Below are 25099 nucleotides of genomic sequence, written 5' to 3' on the forward strand. Positions count from 1 at the left end.
CTGCCATGACAGAGTTCACATGCCACAAAAGGAACATTCTTGATAAGGCGCCCTCACCCCACCCTTCCCCCACCCTCCCCACCTCCACCCCACTCACCTTTCAACATCTTCACGGCCACAGTGACTGCTTCCTTGGGCTTCTCTTTGTCAATTCCCACTGCTTCAGCCATGACCACTTGCCCAAAGCAACCTTCTCCCAGGGGTTTGCCCAGCGTCAGCCTAAATGTGTAAAGAGGGGATTAGCAAACAGCATCTGGTGTAGCGAGGGAAATTCCAGAACTCAATATAAAAATCTTTCAGCGGCTTACAAAAGCATGGAGCATTTATCATATGGAACTAATGAGACTTGGGGTACACATGCGCTTGAGTATTTTCTTAGTGACGTTTTAGAGAATGTCAATTACTGCTGGAACAGCTATTGAATTTCACATTTGTATTCTCCATTTATTTTCTTTATGGACGGTATCCTTGCAAGTGAGGTGGTCAGCCTTCCTAAGTGCTAAAAACAAGGAGCTTTTGATCTTGAGCCTATCGAATTTTCATAATTTAGGATATCTCAAAGAAAACCATTAAAGCTGTTATTTTTTGTCTCTGTGATGTCTTTAAAAATCGCTATTATTCGAATACCAATGGATTTTATGGTCACATTCTGGGCCAAGTTACAAGATATGAATCTTAAACGCGTTTCAAGGGATCTCTATTTTTTCATTAAAGGAAAAAGGAAATGCTAGAAATTGGGGGAATTTTTTTTGACATAATTGTTTAGAAATCCTTATGATTACCCAAAATTAATAATGAAGAAAATCCAAAGCGAACACAACACACTAAATTTCTAAGCTCAGAAGCTCTACATACATCATACTAATAGCCATATAGACTCCTTGGGCGTTCCAGAAACCAACCGAATGGAAGAGACTTTGGAATACTTATGAATGCGTTTTTTTCATTTAAGCATAACACAGCAAAGTACCAAGCTGCCACTAGTAAGCGGTATTTTTGGTAAGTGCGCAATGGCTTGCAGAAGTCACAGCAAAGACTGAGGGCAGTGTGTGCTATGCTGAGGTCATTCCCTTTCTATCTTGAGCTAAAATTAAATTTAATATCTTGGCAGAAAATAAACATTTGCATTGGAAAAATGGCTAATTTATGTCCTACTGCCCTGCCGCTACAAGCATGACAATCCTTTCTTTGTATAACGTCTGCCTCCGATCTAATAAACTGCTTCTAAATAGGCTTCATTCATTGGAAATCTGCTTCACCTACGGTTGTGCTGAACACTATTTTGAAATGCTCTGCACTCAGATTTTCCACACTCCGGGTACCCCGGGTGGGAGCTAACAGACAGACTGCTACTGTTGCCGGTGGTGTCACAGGTGGCAAAAACTACAGATTGAACCTGAGAGCTGCAGTTTCTTAAAATATGATCACAGCTCCCAAACTCAGTCCTATATCCATAGGATGTGCACACTGACCCCCCTACTTGTTTAATCAAACCAGGGAGCTGGGAGGGCTCACGAGAAACACCCCCTTTCCACATTCTACAGGTAAAGAAATCATTCTTTGTTTTTTCTGGTACCTCACTGGTAAGTGTTCAGTAAACAAGTACTGAATGAATGAACAGTACACAAATAAAATGGAAATCATTTCCGTTAACTCTAACAGAATGATACCGGTACAATAATTTGGTTCTAACGTATGCTGCACATGAATAAATGAGCTGTTTATTATTTAAAGTAACGAGCCAGTAGAAAACAAAGCTGGCTGGAGCTGTGTGAGTCAAAATTACAAGTGCCCTGGAAGCTATCTCTCCTTCCAAAGAGAGCACATGATATCCAGCCCCTGGAAAAGCTTATCTTTGTATTTCCAAATTTGTGTATCAGTTCCTTCTCTAGTAATTAGACACTTCTCCGACATAATATCAGGGAGATAGTGCAAATGTCAAGACCAATAGGGTTGCTGTACATGAGCAAGTCAAAAGCTTATTCCAGCTGATTTGATGCAGATGTATAGTCAGCGATTTCTATCCTCCATTATTCTCAAGCTGTTTGGACTCTGATTACTACAAGAGAGACCCTGGAAATGAGCTGACAGCCCTTCAGTGACCTTCAGAAGGTGAGTCTGGGGGCTGGTAGTCCAAGATCTGTCCACTGACTCGATGCCCAGCTCTGCCATCTTGCTGAGATCTGCAGTTCAGATCTCTCAGGTTATGAAAGGAAATGGAAGGAAGGGAAATTCACATGAGCCAAGAACTGTGCTCAGTCCTGGGAGGTCTGTACCATGACCTTCATTTCATAGAAATGAAGTTCAAAGAGAATCAGGGAACTCACACAAGGTTACCCAGCCACTGGCTGGCAGAGCCAGGATTCCAATCCAGCCCAATAGAATCCAAAGTCCCTGAACTTGAAGCCAGACCAAGAGACACACAGCTCCCAACAATGCCTTCAGCAGAGCCCAGGTGGCCACACTTTGACTGAACATGTGACTGGAACACATCAATATCATCCGATAAGGAAAATACTAGGGACCACAAGAAATTCGATGTCAGGTAACATATTTGAAGATTTCTAGCCCAATATTATATTAATAACTATTAAAAACAGCAACACTGGGTGAAGATTCTTAAGGCAATTTATATGCTAGACCTAATTCTCTAAGGAAATGAACTGTAGAACAGACATGTTCTAGGAACCAGAAGTTGGAATGTCCACTCTGTTTTATAAATGGGATAATCCCACTTTTATTCCATTTGACTGGGTTTGAATTATCTAGAAAGTTAAAAAAAAAAATGCTAACAAGGTACCATTTTGTTTGGGGATCAGCCATGGCTTAGTAGCTCTGTTTTAAAAGAACTATTACGAGAGAGAGAGAGAGAGAGAGAATTAGTTCTTTGTTTTTCTTAGAGTTGGTTATTTAGATACAATCTTACCCACTCCTGTTGACATCATCACAGCAAGACTTCGGCAGTTAAGGGTAATAAAAAGAAAATGTCAGCCCAATATCCCCATTTTATACTTAATCCCCATTCAGGGATGTGCCCCATAGAAGTAAGTACTCACTTATCTCTTGGAAACTCCCATTTTGGATCTTCTGGCAGCTCGTACTCGGAGACCCCCGCCAGCATGGGGGTGTCTGCTGTTGAGGAGAGGCGAGTTGTAATCCTCACCAGTGGGGTATTGGAGTTCATGGAGGAGCTGGACTCAGCAGAAACCTGGATACAAAATACAAAGACACAGATGTAATCCTGGCTCCACCTGAGAAGGCTGGAAGCCGGCCAGAGCCCTGCCAGCCAGTCAGCTCTTAGAAAGGGGGGGAAGGTGAAGGTGGGCCAAAGTCGTGAACTTAGGACCAAAACCCTGGATTCCAACTCCTCTGTCTTCCCATCCATGCAGTATGTGCTAGATTTCATCCAAATTACATGGTCCTAAGGCCAGGTTTCCAAACAACAGTTTCAGAGAGTGCCTGATAAAAAATGTCTTCTTTCTGTCCTAATTCCTCAAGATAATCACTTGAGGACATAGAGACAGACCCCATGGGCTTCACTCTTGCCTTTTTCCCCGTGCCTGTACTGGAGCCCCAGATTATCAATCTCCTGCCCGTAGACCAGCAGGGATGGTGAATCAATGCTGTGCTTATGAGATTCCATAAAAACTTCTGGAAAATCGGCTCTTCAATCAGCTCTATCTTTTGAAATGTAAGCAGAATACCTCAAGGAACTAGCTCTAGGATTTGAACGTGAAAAGCATTCCAGTAGCTCCACATGCCTTTATTCAAGGTCACCAGAGACCCAGGCACTGGGGACCACTAATCTGCTTCTCCCTGGTCCTTCTGGGAACTGGTTGACGCCCAGGCCATTTGGAGAAAATCAACCGCCTCTTGTCAACTTCAGTTTCAGAAACTAGTGGACGAAGAGTCAAGGGAAAGAAAAATACCTCTTTATTCACAATCTCGTGGGAAAGCTCCTCTCCCCCCCGGGAAGCCTGCAGGGCTTCACTGAGTTTTCTCATTTACTCTAATCCATTATAGTCCGCATTTGATAAAATGGTTATTTCTTAAATATATCATCTTCCCTGTGCTGGTTTCTGTAAAGGAAAACACCATCGCGGGCTGCCTGACCATCACCTTATTCCAAGCCGTGAACAAGACTCTGGCCCGAGAGAGCTGGAATCTGGGGTTTGACGCGACCCCTCAAACGTGGTTCTGTCCCCTGCATGACTGCCCACATTAACCCTTCTTCCCAGCTGTGCTTACAAACACTTTTTAAACCAAGGTGGCAAGGACCAAGTAAAGATGAACATATTTAATGGAGATGAACTTTCAAGGTGGAGCCTGGACCATTCCCAAGGGGAACCAGAAGACTGTACTTTCCTGGGAACGTCCTACTTAAAAAATGTTGGTTCTCTCCTTTTTAAACACAGACTGCCCTTAAAAAGCAGGTAGGAAACCTAAGAAGATGTCCAAGAATGGATCAGGAGGGAATCATTTTAGGAATAGGAAGTTGGTTTTAGTATTAATAGCAAGAAGTAGGCAATTTTTAACACAGAATTTCTATTATCTTTTTAAATGTACATGAAAACATTTCTGGGCCTTTTGAGCAGTCTTTTGTCAAAGGTTGTTATTCCTAAATTTTATTATGCAGACAGTATGATCAATGTTTATTCACTGTGAGCATAGTAAATAATTTTTTTTTTAAGGAACTGAACAATCATTAATTTTGGAGCTGAGAGGGGCCTCATGAATAGATATGGTTCTAAGAGGCCGAGGCTTCACACCCAAGTGTCTGGGCCACAGAGGCAAAACAGCAGAAGCAAAAAGAAAAAGACGAAAAGCCCGTGCAAACGACCTCCGCAGTGCGCTGACCTCGGCTGCAGGGCCCACCAGTAACATCCTCAAGGTCTCCACAGCCTTCACTGACCACATATATATGTCTTGCGCTCCAACTGCAGAGAAGGGCTCCGAAAGATTCAAGGAATAAGTTGGGCTAAACATAATTCCCCAAATCCTAACGCCCTGCGTCGGTTTTGAGCTATGGGTGCAAAAGGAGACTGGTGTTCTCAGAGACAAAAAGGTCTCCCACGTGAAGAAGCAAAAATCACCACTCGTTGCAGTGGGAACCGGGCTTGAAGATGACAGGCAAGAAGATTCGGAACAGCAGTCAAAGTCAGCCTGGCAATGAGACAGTTACAGGCCCCAACCAGACGAGGGCTGGCAGATTTCACAGACGAACACGCCCTCCATGGCCAGCAGCGTAGCCCTCCTTGCTGGACCGCAGGGTGGCCAGAACTCCTGTGCATGGTGTGCTGCGCTCGTGGTGAGGGAGAAACCCCTGGGGCAGTGATGGGGGGAGCAGCTCTGGGTGAAGAGGCCCGTCTGGCCTTCCCTGCCATGTCCTCGCACATCACACATGGTTGAGGCTTCAGGACACAACGTAGAGGAGTAGCCTTCCCGTGGCAAGGTGTGAGGACACAGGCACTGAAAACAAGCCTCGGGAAGGACATATAAGAGCCTTAGCCGTGGTCACCTTTGGGGAGAGAGATTATAGGACGTTGAGGGACGGGGTGGACTATGTCTCATTTCAGAACTTCCTAAACCATCTGAATTTCATTCCCATGCATATGTATCTCTTTTACGTTCTACGAAAACAAAGCACTTTTCTTTAATGACAAAAATATTTTTAAGAATAAAAAGGATCTGGACTGAGGCATGGAACTGGGGGGGGGTGGAAAACAGGGCATATGCTTAAAATAAACTGACTTCTAAAATGAGTTAAAATAACGAGATCACTGCTGTCGCCCCTTCCCTGGGCTAGAGGCTGGGCGCTGGGGCGTCTTTGCGTCCTTCCATGTGGGTACCCAGTGACCTCCCCTAGCCAAGCAGCCAACCCTAGCTGGTGCCCTTCCCCTGCAAACCGTTTATAATGTGGGGCCGTGAGCCGGTGGCGGCATCCTGACCAAGTGCACCACCGTGGGCTGTGGGACCCCTGTTCCAACAGTAACTGTGAGAGGTTCAGCAAGTCACTTGACGTTCCTCAGCTCAAGTTTCCTCACCTGTTAAAGGGAGACCGGAACAGTTCCCACATCACAGAATTACCGTGATGGTAAAATGAGGTCACACCCATAAAGCGTTTGGTGCTGAGCCTGGCGCTTGCTGAGAGCTCAGTCAGCTTTCGCTACCAACCCCACAATGGTTTCTCTTAGCATGTTTTTAGAGTCATTTGCTGCTCAGGTCCAAGGGAGCTTAGATGGCCCCTCCCCCGGGGAAGCCCAAGGACTTGGAGCCCAAGGCTGTTCCGTGTGTGAGGTCCTATGACACGGTGTGCAATGGGGGAGAGAGAAACCCCACCGGCGTTAAGGGCAGGACTTGCCTTAATGGTGTGAAAGACTAGGTCCTCTGCTCACAGCCAGGATGCGCCGGGGGCTCCAGTGAGCAAAAAAGCAAACCCCAGAAATTAAGGACCCAGGAGTCAGGGCACGGTCCCAGGGCAAGAGGAAAGCTGGAGAGCAGGAAAGTCCTCATGACTAACAGGGCTTAGAGGCCGCTTCAGAAAGAAAAACGAAACATCCAGTCAGAAGTTAACTGCTCTGCGGCTAACCTGTGACCCCAAAGAAATCTTTGCCCGCAGACCGTGACAAAAGTTCACACCCATATACATCTTCCCCCACAAACAGATTGTCTCCAACAAGGTTTCAAGGTGAGAGCTTTGAAAATGGAAAACCTTTCCAAACTTAGTTGCTGTCACTATGATTAAAGTTATGGAAATTTTGCTCACATTCCGTGTAGAGGTTTAGATTCCATGTACAGATCTGGAAAATACTTTTGTAAAACACACAAAGAGAAAAAAGGTTAAGAAAATGCCCCAAGTGTAAGAAACGACAGAATTCAATCACTCTGTCTGTGGACGTATATCTTAATTTCACCTCCATGCATTTTTACTATGCTTTTAAAATCCCCTCTGAGACTGTAAAATATGACTGGCTTTCTCTTCACTCCGTTTTACTCCGCGTGCTAACGTGTTTGCAGGGCTGGCACGACCCCTTGCAGGCAATTCCTCCGTGGAACACGGTGTTTCTGGAGCTTCTCTCCTTTGGACCACACTCCTTAAGGAAATCCAATGTCCACCTCTGAATCCTACTTCTGCAGCCATGTTAGATGATCACTTTTTTTCTTGGCACAAAAACATCATCCTCCCTATCAGATATGCTTCTTCAATTCTGGGTTTCCTTTTTATCTAATTTTAAAATAGCCCATCGATAGAGATCATTTAGTTATGTACAACAGTAAACATTAACAGTCTAAAACAAGCTCTTTTTTCCCCACTCCCAAATCCTGGCAGGCACTTTTTTAGCATGTTTTTTCACAGTCTCAATTCAGCTTCCTCACTTTCCAGAATCTCTTTACCATAAATTCCTCGTGCCATAAATCAAGCCTTTAACTAAATGTGCTTTTTGTCTATTTCCACGGTACATAAAGGAGATTAAGCAAGGAAGCGGGGGTTTTTTTCTTTTCTTTTTAAAGGGCCACCGAGAAACTATGTTATCTTTTAATACTAGATTCAATTCAACAATGAGAGGGGGTCCACAGAGAACAGAGCAGACAGAGGCACAGATGCCACAGGGAAGAGGTATGAATATCTGTGTGCTTGCTTATTCTGAGGACTCACAAACGGACCACAACCAGCCAGAGAAACCCTCCGACTCTCAGTCCACGGGTTCGCATTCCCAGACCAAAGCACAAGGTCCCAGAGTTAACACAGGTTTGCTATAAGCCCTGCCCATCACTCCCCGACGGCAGGCAAAATGCCTTCACCACCTCAAGCTGAAATAAAGGTCCAAGGCGTGTGGGGATGGGATTTTTTTCCTTCCAAAACACATTTTAGGTAAAGAGGCAGGCTCGTTGATCTGGCATGCGCTTTTCTCCCTTAGCAAGTCTCCGTCTCCCCAAACCTCCCCCCAGGACTCTCCAGAGTAAACCTATCAAACCCCAACCGGCTGGTCTTCCTAGAAGAACGCACCCAGGTCCGAGCTTAGCCAAACTGTTGTGTCTTCTGGAAGCAGAGAGGAGAGAATGGCCAAATGGGGGCTGGGAGGGCCAGGCGCCCACACAAAAGGGCAAATTCCAGTTAAACCATCCATGACCATCTAATTACCCACATGCTTTCTGGAACTGGCGAGGATTCATTAGACCACTTGATGGACCAAAATACAGAGAATGTTCCGAGATCACGCTGTTTAGCTGCTAGGCAGTAAATGAGCTTCTAGAAGTGGGACTGCCCTCACAGAGTTCGGTATGTTTCACAGCCATTCATACCCAGCCCCGAGAACTGGCTCCTGAATCACACACGCCATCTTTGTCCTGTTCATGACGCCCCTGGGAATGTGCCATCTGCCTCAAAGACATTGTTATAAAACATGACCTTGACAGCCCTTGATTTTTCTCTGGCTTTCAACCTATCTGTATCGGCAGCCAAGAGGGTGAAACTGAAGTCTGAAAAAAAAAAAAAACCAAACAAACCTGCAGCCTCTTCTGAGATGCTGGTGGTGGTGAGACAGCATGAGCTATACCCATGTGTATGTCCCCACCCAGGAGCTGTGTTTATCTGCTTATGGAGACAGTTGAAGCTCCATCGTGCCCTATGCAAGTGTCTGTTCCAGAGAAAGAGGCTGATGTGCTCCCTGAAAAACCAATTCAACAAACGCAGGGAGGCTGCTCGCCTCCTGAACAGACGTCCTCAATTCCCTTCACACCCCTCCCCCCTGCCCCCACCCAACCAATCTGTGCAAAACGCGGGAAGGGTAGCCCTCCCTGTAATTCACGGATGTGCAAGGAAGGCTTCCCAACGGCCACGCCGTCCACCAGCAGCCCTGGAAACCTGCACACGAGCCGACAGGCTCACGCAGACGCCCCTCTCTGGACTGGCTCCTGCTGGTCCCCTTGCCTGAGCCCCAGCTCAGAATGTGGGAGGACCCCCGTCAAGGGGAACCAGGAGATGCCCCGTGCTACCCGCCTCCCCCCGACCTAAAAGTTGTTTCTCTTTCCCCAAACATCAAAACGCATAAAGAGTCTCAAAAAAATTCATGGTTACTGGGAAATGATCGCAAGGAATTTCTTCTTAGGTACTGGAGAAAAAGTATTTTTGTCTCAAAAACAAATAAACTCAAATGTCTGTCTTACACTTGGTAAGTCTAGTACAGATTAGTAAATGTCAATGAAAAAAAAAAATTCACAGTAGGATAAAAAATTTTTTTTAACCTTCTCTTGTTCTAAAAAGGGAGCAATGATTGATTGAGTGAGATGCGGTTTGTGCACCGGCGAGGGTCAGGGCCGAGAAGATGAAATTCGGACTCACCACAAAGACACAGAGTGCTACCGTGTGATAAAGAGGGCCGGGCACATGCAGCATGACAAGCGCCTAGCAAATGCCTGGGAAAAACCCATCCCCTAAGACATCTGATTACAGGCTCACCTGTCGCCAGGTAAAGGCATGCTTGGCATCCCTGTGGTATGCTCTCCGTCATCAACAGATCTGCCGGCCTTTCTGGGGCTTTCCATTCCCGCTACAGTCCCATAACCCCCTTTTATCCAGCTACCTGATAAGCGTCTCCTCCACCAAAGGGGCTGTGCTTATGATGGACGAATCGCTCTTTGTGAAGCATCAGGGCCTCCCATACGGGCAGCTGAGATGTGTTAACATTTCCCCAAATAAACTCCCGGAGATTTATTTTTCCAGGGACCTGGTATTTGCCCACTTTGCTCTGCTTCTGTAACAGCACTCGACCTTACGGAAACACAAGGCAACTGCATCTCAAATGAAGGCCCCCAAATGACCTTGGAGCCACGGGCGAAGGCGACGGGCCACGTCTTATATGGAACCTGGGTTAGACTTAGCACTCAGAAAATTATGAAGGAAGGAAGGAAGGAGGGAGGGATAGAAAAGGAGGAAGAGCTCGAATGTTCCCTTTCGTTACACAGGGGAGAAGACGAGAAATGGCCAACTTAGGTGGAGACAACGATGGAGAAGGGCCAGTCAGCCAGAGAGACATAAAACCACAGCCAACAGAGGTGAGTCGAGGGGACTGTACAGGCATCTGCCTCTTTTATATTGAATAGAGAGAAGAGGGCTTCCCTGGTGGCGCAGTGGTTGAGAGTCCGCCTGCCGGTGCAGGGGACACGGGTTCGTGCCGCGGTCCGGGAGGATCCCACATGCCGCGGAGCGGCTGGGCCCGTGAGCCATGGCCGTTGAGCCTGTGCGTCTGGAGCCTGTGCTCCGCAACGGGAGAGGCCACAACAGTGAGAGGCCCGCGTACCGCAAAAAAAAAAACCCCAAAAAACATGCCTTTCTTGGAACCAAGTTCCAAGTACTTCTGGAAACACTGCCTTCACACGTGTTTCCCCTTTCCATCTTCGTGAGCATGAGAGAGAATCAGAGCACTGCCTGCTCTGTCAGCTCTGCAGGGTTTTGGCTTAAAGCAGAGGTGTAGGCTGCATCTTGCCCTGTCTGCCCAAAGCAAAGGTAAACCAATCAGGAGGAACACGCAAGGAAAAAGTAACCAAGACCAAGACCAAGTGCGGGGTTAACAACAGTCTGTTCCCTATTCATTATAAAAATCATTCTGCCACCGAATCCACAGTCACAATGTTAGTGCAAACAATACACTATAGGCATACAATTCTACTTCAAGAATCAAAGAGGTGGAGCCAAAATTCAGTTAAGACAGACCTCATGGGGCAGTGTAGTTCAGTCACCTCCGGGGACAGATTTCTGACCTTGACTTAAAAAAAAATAAGTCTAAGAGAACTAGAGTCCCCTGCTTTCCAACTAGTGGCATGAGCCTGTCTCCAAAAAAAGCGTTCGATCACAGGAACAAAAGGGGCTTATGCTCTGAAGAGACCGCTGCACTTGAGCCCCACCAAATGCACCAGGGCACTGCCTCCTGGGTTATTTCCGGTCACGTGGAGGAGCTCAGAGTCTTGCACCATTGGGCTTTCTTGCCCTTGGAACTAGACTCGGTCGACCCCACTGATGCACCAAGACTTGACCCTCCAAGCTCCAGACCCTGATCAGACGGCCACTAAGAGGCCCATGGGAACCACTGGCACAGGGACACCCCCAGAAGGAGAAGATGGCACGGAGGCAGAGGAGGAAGAGACCCAAGAGCTGGCCAGGCATGAGGGAGGGGTAAAGTTCTTCAAACTCTTTATCTACTTTCTGTTACCTGTCTCCTCAGAGGGATGCGCTTGGTCAGCTTGTGCACAGCCGGCTGGCTGCTGAAGTCCGGCTTCTTGGTTGTGTTCTTCATCCGGCACACGATGACCCCCACCACCATACAGGCGATCAAGAAGACCCCTATGCAGTAAATGGCTATCTCCAGATACTCTGGGGAAGCTGTGATCTCCTTTTCTCTTACTGGAGCTAGATTGCAGATCACAGGAGAGGAACAGATAAGCAGGCCACAGAGTTAGGACACCGGACTGATGCATCCTGGCAGAACTACAGGAATCAAAAGGCGACGACCATTCCCAAGGCAAGACGGGCTTCCCGATAACTCAGCGCTGCGGGAGGGCATGGGCTCCGGGCCAGCCGTGCGCCTCTTCCAAGCGAAGGCGAATAACCAAGGGCTCCTCACTTTACCACCGGGGCCCAGGTGGTCACTATCTCTCTCCTCAACGGGCCTCTGCAACCTTGTGATCGTGGTGGATTGGCTGCCACCAAGTTACAAGGGGCAGGTTACGAGGTCACATTCTGTTAGACATGTGGGCAGGGTAAGGCAGCCAACCACAACCTCAACAAAGGAAGAGCTGTCTTCCTTGATGGTCTCTGAGGCAAACCACTGAAAAATTCTTAAATATGAACGATGCCCACTTTTATTGCTAAAGGAATGGTGCCTCAGTCTCATTTGGGTAAGCTCTTCCAAAGGAAGATGCGACAGTCATTGACCCAGATGAACACAGTTCCATAGGACATGAGATAAATATTCATCTAGTAGGCCGGACTGAAAAAGGTTTGAATTTCTTAATATAGTCCAGTGGATTATTCAACTAAACGAACAAATGCATTTAATATAAAGACTGAATTGCTTATAATATAGAATCATTACGTCCATACGATAAAAAGCTTGTAACATTCCTTCATCAATAACCATTTAAATTTTTGTGTATCTTGTTATACTGATGTCACTGCAACTTTTCTCTTAAAGGAAAAATAGAGATAATGTCGCACGTGAGGATACATATAATTACTTAAGTTAGCACATTCTCAGACCAACTTCCAATAATATCTGCTTCCTCCTTAGTGCTTAACGGTCAATCGACAAGCAGTGTATTTCCAAGGAGTATTTTTCTCAAACTGCATTCTTAGTTAATGTGCTTGTACTGTCAGGCAAATTGGTTAAGAAGTGCCAATCAGGCACTTGCAGAATGCAGTACTGCAAGTAAAAGCAAGCTCAATACAAGAGGCATCTCATTGTCTCAGAGCAAATATTCACAGAGCAGATTCACAACAAAAGGAAAAACGAATGCAATGACATTATTTAATAAAGCTTATACATCTGAAACAGAAAACTATTTGCAAGATAGTCAAAACTCTTAGCAGCACAGCACAAAACGAAATGCTCAATTTATTTTTACTAGATATAAAATAAGCATGCAGGTAGGCACCGCACTTTAAAAATAAGGAATTAATAACTGCAGTGGAACATTATGAGCTAGCAAACCATAGTCTATGCAGTTTCACAAAGGAAATGATGGAGAGACAGATGCATTAAAGGAGATAGGAATTATCAAGAAAGCTTGACTAGGATAGAGGTGTCGGTTAAAGATTCAGACAGCAGCAATGTTTAGGCAACAGGGCTTCAGTGATGTTGATTTCTCTGTAGGGTGGAAATAACATCAAGCCCAAGATGGCAACAGCATGCTTTGCAGTAAAAGCAAACTGAGAGTCCATTCCATTGCATCATGCAGCAAGCCACCGATCCCCAAGGTAGGTAACACACTGCTTCTGTACACCCTACACACGGGGGTGCTTCTCCCCGGGCACCTCAACATACACCCATCTATTTACATCTTGTTAAAAATAGAAAGCAGAACAAAAGTAATAAAAGTACTTACGGGATTTTAGCAAAATGGAATTTGACATGGGAAAAAATTACTTTGGATTTTACAAAGTAATTTCAATGTCTTCCTTGAAAGAAAGGGGGATGGGGTAAATCTATACATTGACCCAATGACTCACTAAAAATATAAGATCCCTTTGGGTTTGAAGGGTGAAATTTCACTTGATCATAAATGTGAGGGTGGGATCTCAATGTGAGTGAATTTCCAAGACAACTTTCTTATCCCTGGGGGATAATTTTTAAACATTTAAAAAAACTCTTTAGGCAAGGGGAAAAGGGGCCATTTCTGAGAACAGAAGCTGTGTTAATTTTATAGCAATCAACCAAGAAGAGGGAAAAAACCATGGAGAGAAAGAGCAGTATATACCTGGCAGAACTGTCAACCATGCAGAGTGAAAGGATATCCCAATAGAATTACCCGCCAAGCACGTATATTCCCCAGCATCCTCAAAAGTTACATTCCGAATATAGAGAACCTCAATTTCTTTGTCCGTGGTATTAACACCGGCGGCCTAGAAAACAAGGAAAGCAAGAGAAAAGGCTAGACGACACAGGAATGATTGTGGAGGGGGCCATGGAACCATGAGGCGTCACACCGGGGGCTCCGGAGGGTACCGGCCACCGGAAGATTCCGACTGCAGCCCATCCACAAAGCCCACAACCAAGAGAGACTGAGCGACACGGAGCAGCTCACCTCCACAGGCCCGTCACCACACTGGCTTCACCACCTAGACATACATGCATGCGATCAAAGGCATGGAAAAATCAACCCACAGAGATCCATTCTCTTGGCCTTTGCTTTGCTTTGCTTTGCGTTGGATATAGGGGTGATTTTCCAAAAGTATGGCACCCAAAAGTCCAAGTTGGGTTCTGGTCCTGTTGGCTGCAGACTCCCACCTCGAAAAAAGGATGGTTCTGTCTAAACTGTCGTGTCGTAAGACAGCACACCACAGATAAGCCCAAGTGGACACCTGGCACCTCCTTCCAGGCCTGTGGGAACCACCAGGGTGAAGGGAGTTTGTGCTGGTTAGCAGGCTCTGGTTATTTTTATTCCTGCGTAACCATCTTGACACACATTGCATTGAAAGAAAATGGAAGAAGGCATGATCTTGGTAGCAAAGAAACAGACTCTTTTTTTTCTTTTCTTAATACAAACATTTGAATGTGAGTCATGACAAATCGAGAAAGGCAACCTGCTGTCTTCAACAGCAGCCAGCCATACATTTACTCACTCAGATGGAATATCCTTGAATTGGGATAACAAAGTCAAGGACAGTATTCCATAAGTATCAGTTACGCAACCAGGAAAATGATGCTCTGTTGAACCAATTATATCGTGCCAATATTTCTTTCAAATGTGGGGCAGAAGAGGTATGAATTCTGCTGCTATGCAAATGCCACAAATTCAACAGGCATGCCGGTGTGCGTTTACAATGGTGCTGATGTGCAGGAATGATAGTAGATGTGCAGCCTGAACGAGATAAACCAGAAGGAACAACTTAAAAACTGGGTGGGGGTGGAAGGTAATCTTTAGAAGAAATTAGAACAAGCACTTTGAATATTGTGGGCATTTTTCCATGGCTGCTGGCATCATACCAGCTGCATCACCAAAGAAAGATTATGATGAATATACCAAGACCACAGAGTTATCCTATAAGCTGCCTGCAGTCTCCCAAAGCACCAAGTCTTTTCAGCTTCTATATCCAGCCTTCTTTAAAACAAAAACAAAAACAAAAACAAAACAAAAACGTTGTTACCTTGCTGTTTTGGCAGGACAGTGAGCCAGGCAGACTGGTTGGCCTGCCCTATATAATTGGAGACCTTACAAATATACTCCCCAGCATCCGCCTCAGTCACATTGAACAGAGCCAGCACTTCTGCATTGGAACTATTTATCCCCGAGTGCTGGAACAGACATAGGAGAACAATATAATGGCCAACCAGGAAGGACTTCACACTACCTAGGGTCCCACCACCAACACACCACAGAAAAACAACCTCCATCTCATCTAAACAGCAACATCAAAGGGCTGTGGGTTTAGAAGGAAGAAAACAAGTCAACTAGTGGACAGCAGAAGTGACCCAGTGGAGAGGGGAGGAAGGGTGGGGTCGATCCCCTTGCAGAACGGGTCCACAGTTCCCCAGGCTGCTCATCTCTTTCCAGCTTTTTGGATCCTTGGTGTTCTCAGCTGGAGAGAACACTTCATGGGTTTAATGTTCTGAGTGGAGCTTCCTATGGTCCTACTGGAAGACTGTTCTTTTAAAGGACATTCTCTATGAGCAGCTTAACGTGGGAGGCGTGGCAGGCAGTGCACTCAGAAGCATTTGTACAGACTTAACTGCTGCTTGCTATCACCATCTTGAAGAGCAAGACAGATCTAAAAAATAAAGAGGCTGGTGCTATTAAAACAAGGTCTTGCAAGGAACCAAGTAAGAACTACAAGGGGAAAGAAAGTTTCCTTGTTCAACATTACATGAGTGCAGGAATACCTTCTCAAGCTTATCACCTAAACCACGTGTGAATGAATTTCAAAGGTTAAGGGGTCTCTCTTAAAAGGAAAATCTACATTGTTTCTAAAAGGTGGCTACTAAAATGTGATCCTAAGGTCATATTAAGGGATATTAAGAGAAAACAACATCAGTGTAACGATAAACGTTGGCACAACGCCTCGAGTTTACAAAGCTCTTTCCAGCTACTTCATCCCGTTTACTCCACGTAACGCCCTGTAGGGGAGATAGTACCACTTCTATAGATGTGCAGCTAAGCCTAAATGTCCCATCTAAGACCTCAGGGCAGATAAAGAGCTCAACTATTCTGATTCCAGCTTTGGCAGTCCTCCCGCTACCCCCTGGCTCCCTTCTGAGGCGTTATCAGCAAGCCTAACGATCTGCTAATTCTTAAACACACCCTGTGCTGAACAAGTAAGAGAGTCGTCTCCTCTCAAACCCAACGGGAAGCCAAAGGACCTGTGGCCGAACCCATCAGGGAGACCCCGGCCGGCCGTGGGCGTCTTTGGATTCAGAACGTGCTCACCTTCAGAACCTTGAGGTAGGGCAGCCCGTCGGGCCCGTATTTACTGCCATTCTTCTCCACGTGTTTGATCCACTGGATGTGGGGCTGGGCGTCGCTGTACACTTTGCAGACAAACTCCACGTCGCCTCCGACCACAGCGGAGGCGTTTGCCGGTAGTCCGGCCTGGAGGATGGGCCGGTGTGGCGATCGCTCTGGGGGAGAGAGGGGTGGAAGGGGGAGCAGGGCCAGGACGGGGGGGAGAGACGAACAAATAAGTTGCGTTGTCCAGAAGGCTGACCGTGAACTCAAGCCAAAAAGGCCTCGAGCCTGCTGGCTGACTCCTTTGAAATAACACCACAGCCCGACACAGAACAAAAACGACTTCAAAGGAGACGGCTGGAGTGCGACCCTTGTGAAAGGAGTACTTATTTAGAAAACTGAGAGAAGAACTTACTACATCATGAGTCACTGGACGTCCGTGGCCACCTGACGAGCAAGGGATAAGATTTTATTCGGACAATCTAAAAGACAAATGGCGGGGAAAAGAGTGCCTCTTCTCTCATTCCACTGGGGACACCATCAGAAGCTCACCTTGGTCGTCAGCTTAACCATCCCAGGGAAGCGACAAGACTAACTTTAAGGTCGCCCTGAATTCCAAAATGGTGCCTATAGGCAGTGTCTCCCCGTGCATTTCTAAGATGCTCTGAGAAGACTCCCATCCATTGTTTCAAAAAGAAAATAAACTAAAAACGAAGGACCAAAGTTATGAACAAATGGTTTCATCTCTTTGCTGTGGCATTCACTCCATTCGGTCATTCTTTGTCCTATGCCCCCATTCACCTCCTCGATAAGTAGTAAGTGTCACTGTGCATCCCATGCTAGATGCACAGACAGACATTCCTCAGCTTATTCAGATGTGGCACCGAAAGAACCAAAAGCGACACCGGGGCTTCCCTGGTGGCGCAGTGGTTGAGAGTCCGCCTGCTGATGCTGGGGACGCAGGTTCGTGCCCCGGTCCGGGAAGATCCCACATGCCGCGGAGCGGCTGGGACCGTGAGCCATGGCCGCTGGGCCTGCGCGTCCGGAGCCTGTGCTCCGCAACGGGAGAGGCCACAACAGTGAGAGGCCCGCGTACCGCAAAAAAAAAAAAAAAGCGACACCGGTTCCCAAACCCTGGCCATGTCTCAGGCTGTCTTAAAGGAGGCCCCACAGAGAAGCTGCCAGGAATTACTTCCCAGCCTCCCTCATCTGCCTCAGTCTCTAGGGAAACTCTCTGGTTCAGAGGTGGTCTCTGCAGAAACCCTGTAGAGGCACCCACATCAAGGTGCAGGAGCAAACACACACCAGGTTCCTCAAGAATCAAGTACCAGACCAGCCTGCTGTGTGATCCTGTCTGCAAAGGCACCATAATCACAACTGGACTGGAACCTTCCTACACAGCAGCTCGGTCAAGAGTCACACACCCAATCATCCGTCCATTCACAAATATCACCCCATCCCCACCTACCTGTACGCACGGGCCACCGCCCAGTCCCCTCTCCGCACTGTGGGTACCACTGCCTTTACCCTCCAGCCTAAAACACCACCAAGGAAAATGAGGACAGGCCAACAGGCCCAACACAGCAAGGATGTCTCCATGGTGCACCTAAGTATCCCCGTGCACAGGGCGGGAAACAGCCAATCAGCACGATGGCTACCTAACCTTTTCTATATCTGGGCTTTCAGATTAAAATGTCATTTAGTGGAATGTGTTGGACAAGAGCCAGACCATGTGTAAATTGATTTTACTGCAATAAGCCTGTTGCTGGTTGTAAAAACTTAAAAAAAAGGAAGAAAGGGAGGGAGGGAGGGAGGGAAAATAGAAAAAAGAAAAAGTGCTGGCAATTACTCTGAGCACATTTCATTCCAGAACCTCCCATCACTTCACAGACACCTATATTTTTACATTAAAAAGATAAAGATTTCAGATCCCCAAAGAAGTCATTCATTTTTCACAGTATCACCCGCACAGGCTAAGCAAAGAGCCCAGAAGTCGAGGCTCCTAGTTTTTGTGGGCAGAAAATCTCAAAGCTGGGATCCTTTCAAGCATCACTAGAAACACTCACTGCTTGGCTGAGACACCATCCTAGCGATGGGCCACTGTGAGCCTCCTGGTCCAGCCTGGCAGCCAGCTGGATGCTACGGGGACCTGCCAGCAGCTGGCAGGGAGAGAGCTCTGGTTCAACCCCGGCTCGCCCCATTCACGTGAGAAGAACAGAATTAAGTCCACACACACTCTCCCCACCAGGCCTCCTCCCAAGAGATTTAAGTCCAAGGATCACTGCCCTCCGGGCTGGACACAGCCAGCCAAGTCCACAGAATAGGCGACTTTGCACCTATCAAATACTGAGGCAGTTTACTCCTTTCCACAGAGAAGTGAATGTCAGGTATCAGTTCATTCTCTGGCTCAGTGTTCCAGTTTGGCGTGCATGTGTTTGCATGTTCAAAGATAAATATTTACAGTGGACCTAAATATTTATTCTCAGAAACAAAGGCACTATAAAATCTTAAATGTCATAAGCCAGATCAACTGAATTTCAAACCAAGTCCCCTTTCTTAAACATGCTTGTTTCTCATAAATCGTTTCACAAGCAAACACTGTGCATGTAATACCAAATAACGATGCCCATGAACAATGAGGTCTTTCATACGGCACGACAGCTCCAGCCTGCGCCAGCCTTCAGCAGAGAACTTCGTCACTGGAGCAACACTGGCAGGGCCCACGACGGAGCTGCAGTCTTGTTTTACTTGTGGTCAGCGTGCTGCTGCGCTCTAGTTATTAAGTTATTCCATTGCTATCCGGACTATGTTCACCAAAAAAAAAAAACCCAAAAAAAACCCCACCACCTTTGCAATGGTTTCATGTTATTGCATTTGCAAATTACAGCGTACCAAATGTTACCGCTTACAGTCTTGAATTCATCCTTTCAAGTTTTCTCACCTTATTCAAAATAACCTCTTAGCCACCCCAACTCCCCCTCGGCCCTTTCTCACTTCGGGTACAAAAACTGCAAGTTGGATCGCTCTGTAATCGAAACCTTACACCGCCTTCCAAAACTTATTACAGCTGCCTTCAGTATAAAATGAAACCTTAGAGAATGTTATTTAAAATGTTTTTAAAAAGTCAGTAGGCCTCATGTTTCGTTTCTCCACATCAGGCTTTGATTTCCTTTGCAACCTTATTCTCTGCCCTTAAACAAGTCGGAGAATGAGGCCTGAAACATCTTGGAAAAGGTCCCTGGATGCCAGCATCTGCCGAGCACGGCGCTCCCCTTTCTCAGATCCTTCAGTGATCACTCTTCCTTGTGTCCATCAGACCCTTAAGAACAGGAATCGTTAGTGAGGGGATGACAGCGATTGGACTCCCGTTCTAACTTCTGAAAAGCTGGGGTGAAAGCAGGGTGCAGATGGCAGCTAGGAGAACAGGCTGGGTGGCAGCCCCCAGGAAGCGGGCAGCTCCTCTGAGGCCCGGCCCAGCGGGCACTTGGGAAGCACCACGGGGACAGGGCAGTGACGGTGGGCAGGAAGACCCTCCAACAGCGAATGTGTTCTCCTCGGCCCTGGGCCACACCAAAGCCCTTGGGTCTGCAACTCTCTGGGGCAGCAAGCTGATATAAAAAGAAGAATTAGTCCGTGAATTATCTCTGGATGAGAGAATAAAACCCAGAGCTGGCCCATCTCTTGTTCTTCTGCGATAACAAAAGTCACATCTTCTCCGCCAGGAAGGATTTCGTTTTAGGCAAGGGTCTCTTACAGCATGTTCAACTCTCAGATATTATAGCAAATAGATTTTTCTCTTTACCGGGGGAGTGAAATACGTATACAGAAAAGCTGACGAGCACCTCACCTCTGTGTTTTTACTGAAATGTTTAAAAATACATATTCTGGGCTCAGCAGGTCGCAGGGGCCAGTTCACGGGCCCAAAAGAGGATGAGAACTCTTAACAATAGAGATTCTAAGGTCCCTGCGTGAGCTCCAAATTAAGACAGAATGGAAGGCAGTCCAAAGGGCGTGGCTGAAGCCAATGGACAGTTGGCTGCCCTGCTGGAATGAGGTTTTACCAAATAAATGTGTAGTAAACACAGCCCAGAGTGCTTTAAAAAACACATTCTCTCCCCCGCATTCTCTCTCTCACTCCCTTTTGTCAAGTGCTCCAAATGAGTCCACTTTACCGAACCAGAAGGCCCAGCTGCTAAGAGTCTAAACATCAGATGGCCTGTCTCAAAATCCTGCTCTGAAGCTAGGACCAGGAAAGCAGGAAGAACACAGCCTGCTTCATTCCAAGGGCTAATTATTGAGAAAGAGAGAGAGAGAGAGAGAGAGAAAATACCTGAGTGACAAAGAATAAATCTTTGTTAATTGACCATTTGAAACTTTATAACATGCCCATCCTCTCCTGGACATAATAATACGTTTGCTCATAAGAGATCTACAACTTTTGCTCTGACATAGCAAAGGCCATAAAAAATGTCCACCGGGCAGAGGGGCCTCCTGTACGGACTCAGTAAATACGCATCCTGGGGATCAGAAGGAGAACCAGCTTCTTAAATCACACCCTATAAATTAATCAAGCCCAGAGTCACTGGTTTCCCAGCACACACTGGTCTTCTAAGTATCTCTCCCCAAAGTTCAGCAGCGCTTGCAGCAAAGAACCATTTCAAAACCCCGCTCTCTGGCAGCAAAACACCAAAAGACTCCCAATCACACCGCTTGCCCAGGACTGATCTGGAAACAGAAAGTCTGCTCTCGGGGCGCCCATTCATTTAAGGAACGTGAAGAACCCTGCCTTCCCTGTCTTTAAGTTAAAATCAAAATTTAATTACCTCTCCTCTGAAACGGCAGTTTCTTAGCAACTCCAAGGGCCTGAATGAGGAAAGAACATTCTGCGATTTAGAGAACAAGTGAAAACAACTGAGAATTCTTGTTTCTAAAGCCCAGCCTCCCTTTTTTCTCAAGAGGAGGCGGTGGTGGCTTTTGTTGCATAAAAAAAACCGCACTAAACCAGTTAGCATGAGGCATGGTTATTAGGGGAGCCGATCAAAGGCCTCTGAAGTTTGAGGAGCCCAAGAACCTGCTAAAGACCTCATGCTAATTACAATTAGTAGAATGAGTTCATTGTCTTGTCAAGACTGTGCCAAATGCCCTCAAACCAGACAGGCTACATCTAGCTGGGTTCTGAGTTTTGTTTTCCCTAAGCTTCCTCCAGCCTCTAGAGACTGGCACAAAAGAAGGTCAGAACCAAAAGTGATCTGGAGGAAAAGGGACAGTTAGGATATAGGATGAGAAGGAGTGCCACAGGAGGAGTACCACATTTCTTTCTTTCTCAGAAAGAATCAAAGTATGCGTAACCAGTATTTTGCTTGTCACCTTCTAGAACAGACTAGGGATGCTGGGTACCTGGAATTACTTTAAAAAAAACAAAGTGGGGGGACGGGAAATGCATTTTGGTAGAAGGTGACTGGTTTGCTGCTCTTTCTCCAACCTGCACGTAGCCTCATTTTCCTCCTGCTTGGACATCTGACTCTGGAAAGTCTTGAGGAACTGGGCTGGGGATCCATCTTCTTCTAAAACATACATGTTTCTCGGCAGAGAGAGCGAAGTCTGGGGAGCAAAAGCTAGTTTGGGAAAAGCCAAAGTGTTTTCCCTCCAGCACTGAGGTTCCTCAGTGACTTATGGAGGCTGCACCATGTGAAATGCTAGAAGCAAAACACCACTAATTCCTTTGTGTTTGCTCGATGAGGTGGAGACGCAGGGTGAAGTGCTGGCTGAGGCTGGAGGGCCTGGGAAGCCCAAAGCAGGCGGAGGCACAGTGCCTTCCTTAATTAATGTCATAGACGGTATTATTTGGCTGGGAGTTGAGTGGCTTCTACCAGCTGGGTGTCAATTTAGGTCTTCTTGGGCAAATTACAGGAGGAGGGCGGTATGTCATTTACACCCCAAATGTTTACGACACCCTGATCTCTGTGCCTTCAAAAGCTTAAACTGGAACTGAAGACTCTCTGGCAGCCACAAAGGCATGCCAATTTTAGGTTCAAAAATGCCCTTCTTTTTGTTAAAAGGAGACATAGCTTTGGGATGATGAAGAAGTTCTGGGAACGAGAGCGGTGATGGTTACACAACGATTGTACTTAATGCCCCTGAACCGCGCACTTACACATGGTTAAAATGGTACATTTTATGTTATGTGTATTTTACCACAACTGAAAAAAAAAAGAGAGAGAGAGAGAGAGAGATATGGCAAAGGTGACAATATCATAGAGTAAGATATAGTCCTAGGATCATGGAAAAGCTGCCTTCTCAATTAGTTAAGCATGTTTATCTTGTCCCATTGACTAAATGAAGGCTTTTCTCTCTTCTGACACAAAGACTCTGCACAAGGTCCCCCCCACCCTTCCCTGTATTGTGCTTGGTTTTCACGCTGATGCGAAACTCAGACAACAGTCTCCCCAGGCTCCCTCCTGAGGAGCTGGGGTAAACACAGCTGAGAGCAGTCACGCTGGGGAGCTCCATCACGGAGCCTCAGCACCCCGCCACTTGCCAGAGCGGGTGCAACATCTTTCAGGAATGCAAGATTATCAGCTGGTGTCTGCAGAGCTGGGTTCCCTTCATGGGAACAGTATGCTAGAAACAATAAAAAAAGAAGAGAAAAAAAAAAAGTCCAGGAATTAAACATACCCTCTTGTCACACAGGCAGAACTCTGATTTAGAATATCTTTTCTCAAGTGATTTGCAAAGAAGCTAAAAACCAAACCATGGAGGAGTCCCAAAGACAGCAGCGGTCAGAACGAAGTTGTTTAGGGTGAAAATGTTGATATCAAAAAAGATCCAGAAATAGGTCCTAGAAAAATATTCACCCAGGTGCCCAAGAAATAGGTGTATGCAAAGCTTGTCAATGGAGCCTCTCTGGTAACTGGAAACTAAAAAATGAACAGAAGTTAAATACCTAGCAAAAGGGGGATGATTAAATAAATTACACTCTGTTCACAACAGACAGCATACAGGCCACTAGGAAGAATGAAGCAAAGAGATATGTACAGACGTGGAGAGATGTCCACGGTAATAATTGACAAAAGTTGGTAAAAGTTGACAGTTTCATCAACTTTCACCATTAAAATCCTTACTTCTAGAGGAAGTCCAGAAAAATCTATCATGCTAATCTCTCAGATGCCTTACTTTGCTCCTGGGGCGTGTCAAGCAGAAGCAAAAGCTTTTAGCCCATCTGAGCAAACAAGAAATGCCTCCCTTTGGTAACGAGCAATAGGAGAAGTGGAACAATAAAACCTCATTTGTTTTCTTAGAGGCAAACTCAGACCCTGAAAATAAAAGTGATTTTAGATAATTCCTTGCTAATAAGCATCATCTAAAGAGAAGTTTCAAAATAGTCACCCAGATCACAAAAGGCTCCAATATGAATTCTACGTCTCTTCTCACCATCCAAGGCAAATGGGAGGCCTCAGGCCAGCCTGCAACCCTGCCCACTGCCCACTGATCACTCAGTGATGGTTCACACACAAGATGGCTTTGTTTCTTTTGGCCAAAATGTAAAATTTAAAGGACTAAATCCTTCACTTCTCAGTCTCAGTCCGGAGTGTATACAGAACCAAATAAAATGAATTCCTTTTTCAAAAAAAGCACAACTTCCAAAAGATTCCTCCCAAATAATATGCAATGCTTATCTTAAAAAAGAGCACTTTCATGCTGAGATGATAGAGAATATGTCTGGGGCACCACCTGACCTGTGATTTGCACATTTATTTGGGATGGACAGAATTCCTACAGGCCTTGTTTGAGAGAATTCTCTAAGGGGGAGGCTCCAGGAGAAAGAAAGTAAAAGGAGAAGTTCTATCAAGATCCAGGAATCTCCATCCCTATTTATCATCTTCTCACTGCGGCAGTTTGGGGTCTCTTGCACTGTGAGCTGAGAACCCCAAGAGGCCAAAGCACGTGTTTCATTCAACCAACTGTCCCAAACACCCTCTAGGCCAAGCACAGGGTACCCCATAGATAGAGGATTAATCATTACAGTACAATCAATAAAGACAATCCCTGTAGAATGCTCTTGCTCTATCTTTTCCCTCTAAACCAAGGCACTGAGGTCCTCATCTCCTCACCTCTCTCTTCTCAGAAGGAGAAACAGAAAAACTTTCCCAGAGAAGCACTAACATCCTCCCCTCAGCCATCTCTTCCCCACTTCCAACCTGACTCTGACCTCACTATGGTGAAACTCTAAATGCTGCCTTTCCAGCTCAAACCTGCTCTTGAACTTGGGAGCACACCCCTGTTACGATAGGTCGATTCTGCCCTACCTTCTCCTGACTGTGAAAATCAACCAAACACAAGACCTGAATGTAACAGCAGGGTGCTCTAAGGGAGGGAGAATCCATAAAAGCACTCTGGTGGAAGTATTGTTTAAAAGGGGAAGAATGTGTTGGCATTTCTACACTCATCTTAATGAGAGTTGGCATAATACGTCTCAACTGGGGTCTTTTGTGAAAAAAGGTGACCGGTCATTGAAGCTGTATATATAAGTTTAGAGGGGAATTCGGAAGATTCCTTGCATTAGAAGTTGCAATATGTTAAGAACCACATACCCCCAAATATAAGTAACTCAGGCTGTTTTTCTATTATTTCAATTCAGCACATACTGATCAAAATCTTGCTAAGTTCTAGCTCAAATTACTGGGCACTCTGACTGCCATGAATGAATTTACATCTTCACGCCAAGCCTACTTGCCCAGAGTCTAATAGCAACAAGCTTTCTCTCCACCCTCTGCGCCCACCTGAATTATTTCCAGCTACGACGAAGAGACCCTCTTACAAAATGCTGTAAGTCACTCACTTGTCTGTAACACTTCTTTTTTTTTTTGCAGTACGCGGGCCTCTCACTGCTGCGGCCTCTCCTATTGTGGAGCACAGGCTCCGGACGCGCAGGCTCCGCGGC

The 25099-nt window shown here is 46.1% G+C and overlaps 1 protein-coding gene across 5 annotated transcripts in view; it reads right to left on the reverse strand.

Annotated features, from left to right (window-relative positions):
- Positions 1-25099, reverse strand: part of FGFR2 (fibroblast growth factor receptor 2) — a gene marked incomplete at its 3' end in the record, with an annotated part of 102463 nt that overhangs the window by 19045 nt on the left and 58319 nt on the right. For 3 of the 5 annotated variants that reach the window (XM_079708451.1, XM_079708448.1, XM_079708447.1), the window contains 5 exons: positions 16141-16331; positions 13474-13618; positions 11211-11407; positions 3057-3208; positions 98-219 (listed from right to left, as the gene is read on the reverse strand). In XM_079708451.1, the coding sequence (XP_079564577.1) occupies positions 98-219; positions 3057-3208; positions 11211-11407; positions 13474-13618; positions 16141-16331 (807 nt within the window). Of the gene's footprint in view, positions 1-97; positions 220-3056; positions 3209-11210; positions 11408-13473; positions 13619-14863; positions 15012-16140; positions 16332-25099 lie in introns of all 5 variants that reach the window. The other 2 variants (XM_079708450.1, XM_079708449.1) reach the window with 2 other exon arrangements.

This window comes from Hyperoodon ampullatus (genome assembly GCF_949752795.1).
Source record: "Hyperoodon ampullatus genome assembly, chromosome: 1".
In the NCBI taxonomy this organism is placed as follows: Eukaryota; Metazoa; Chordata; class Mammalia; order Artiodactyla; family Ziphiidae; genus Hyperoodon; species Hyperoodon ampullatus.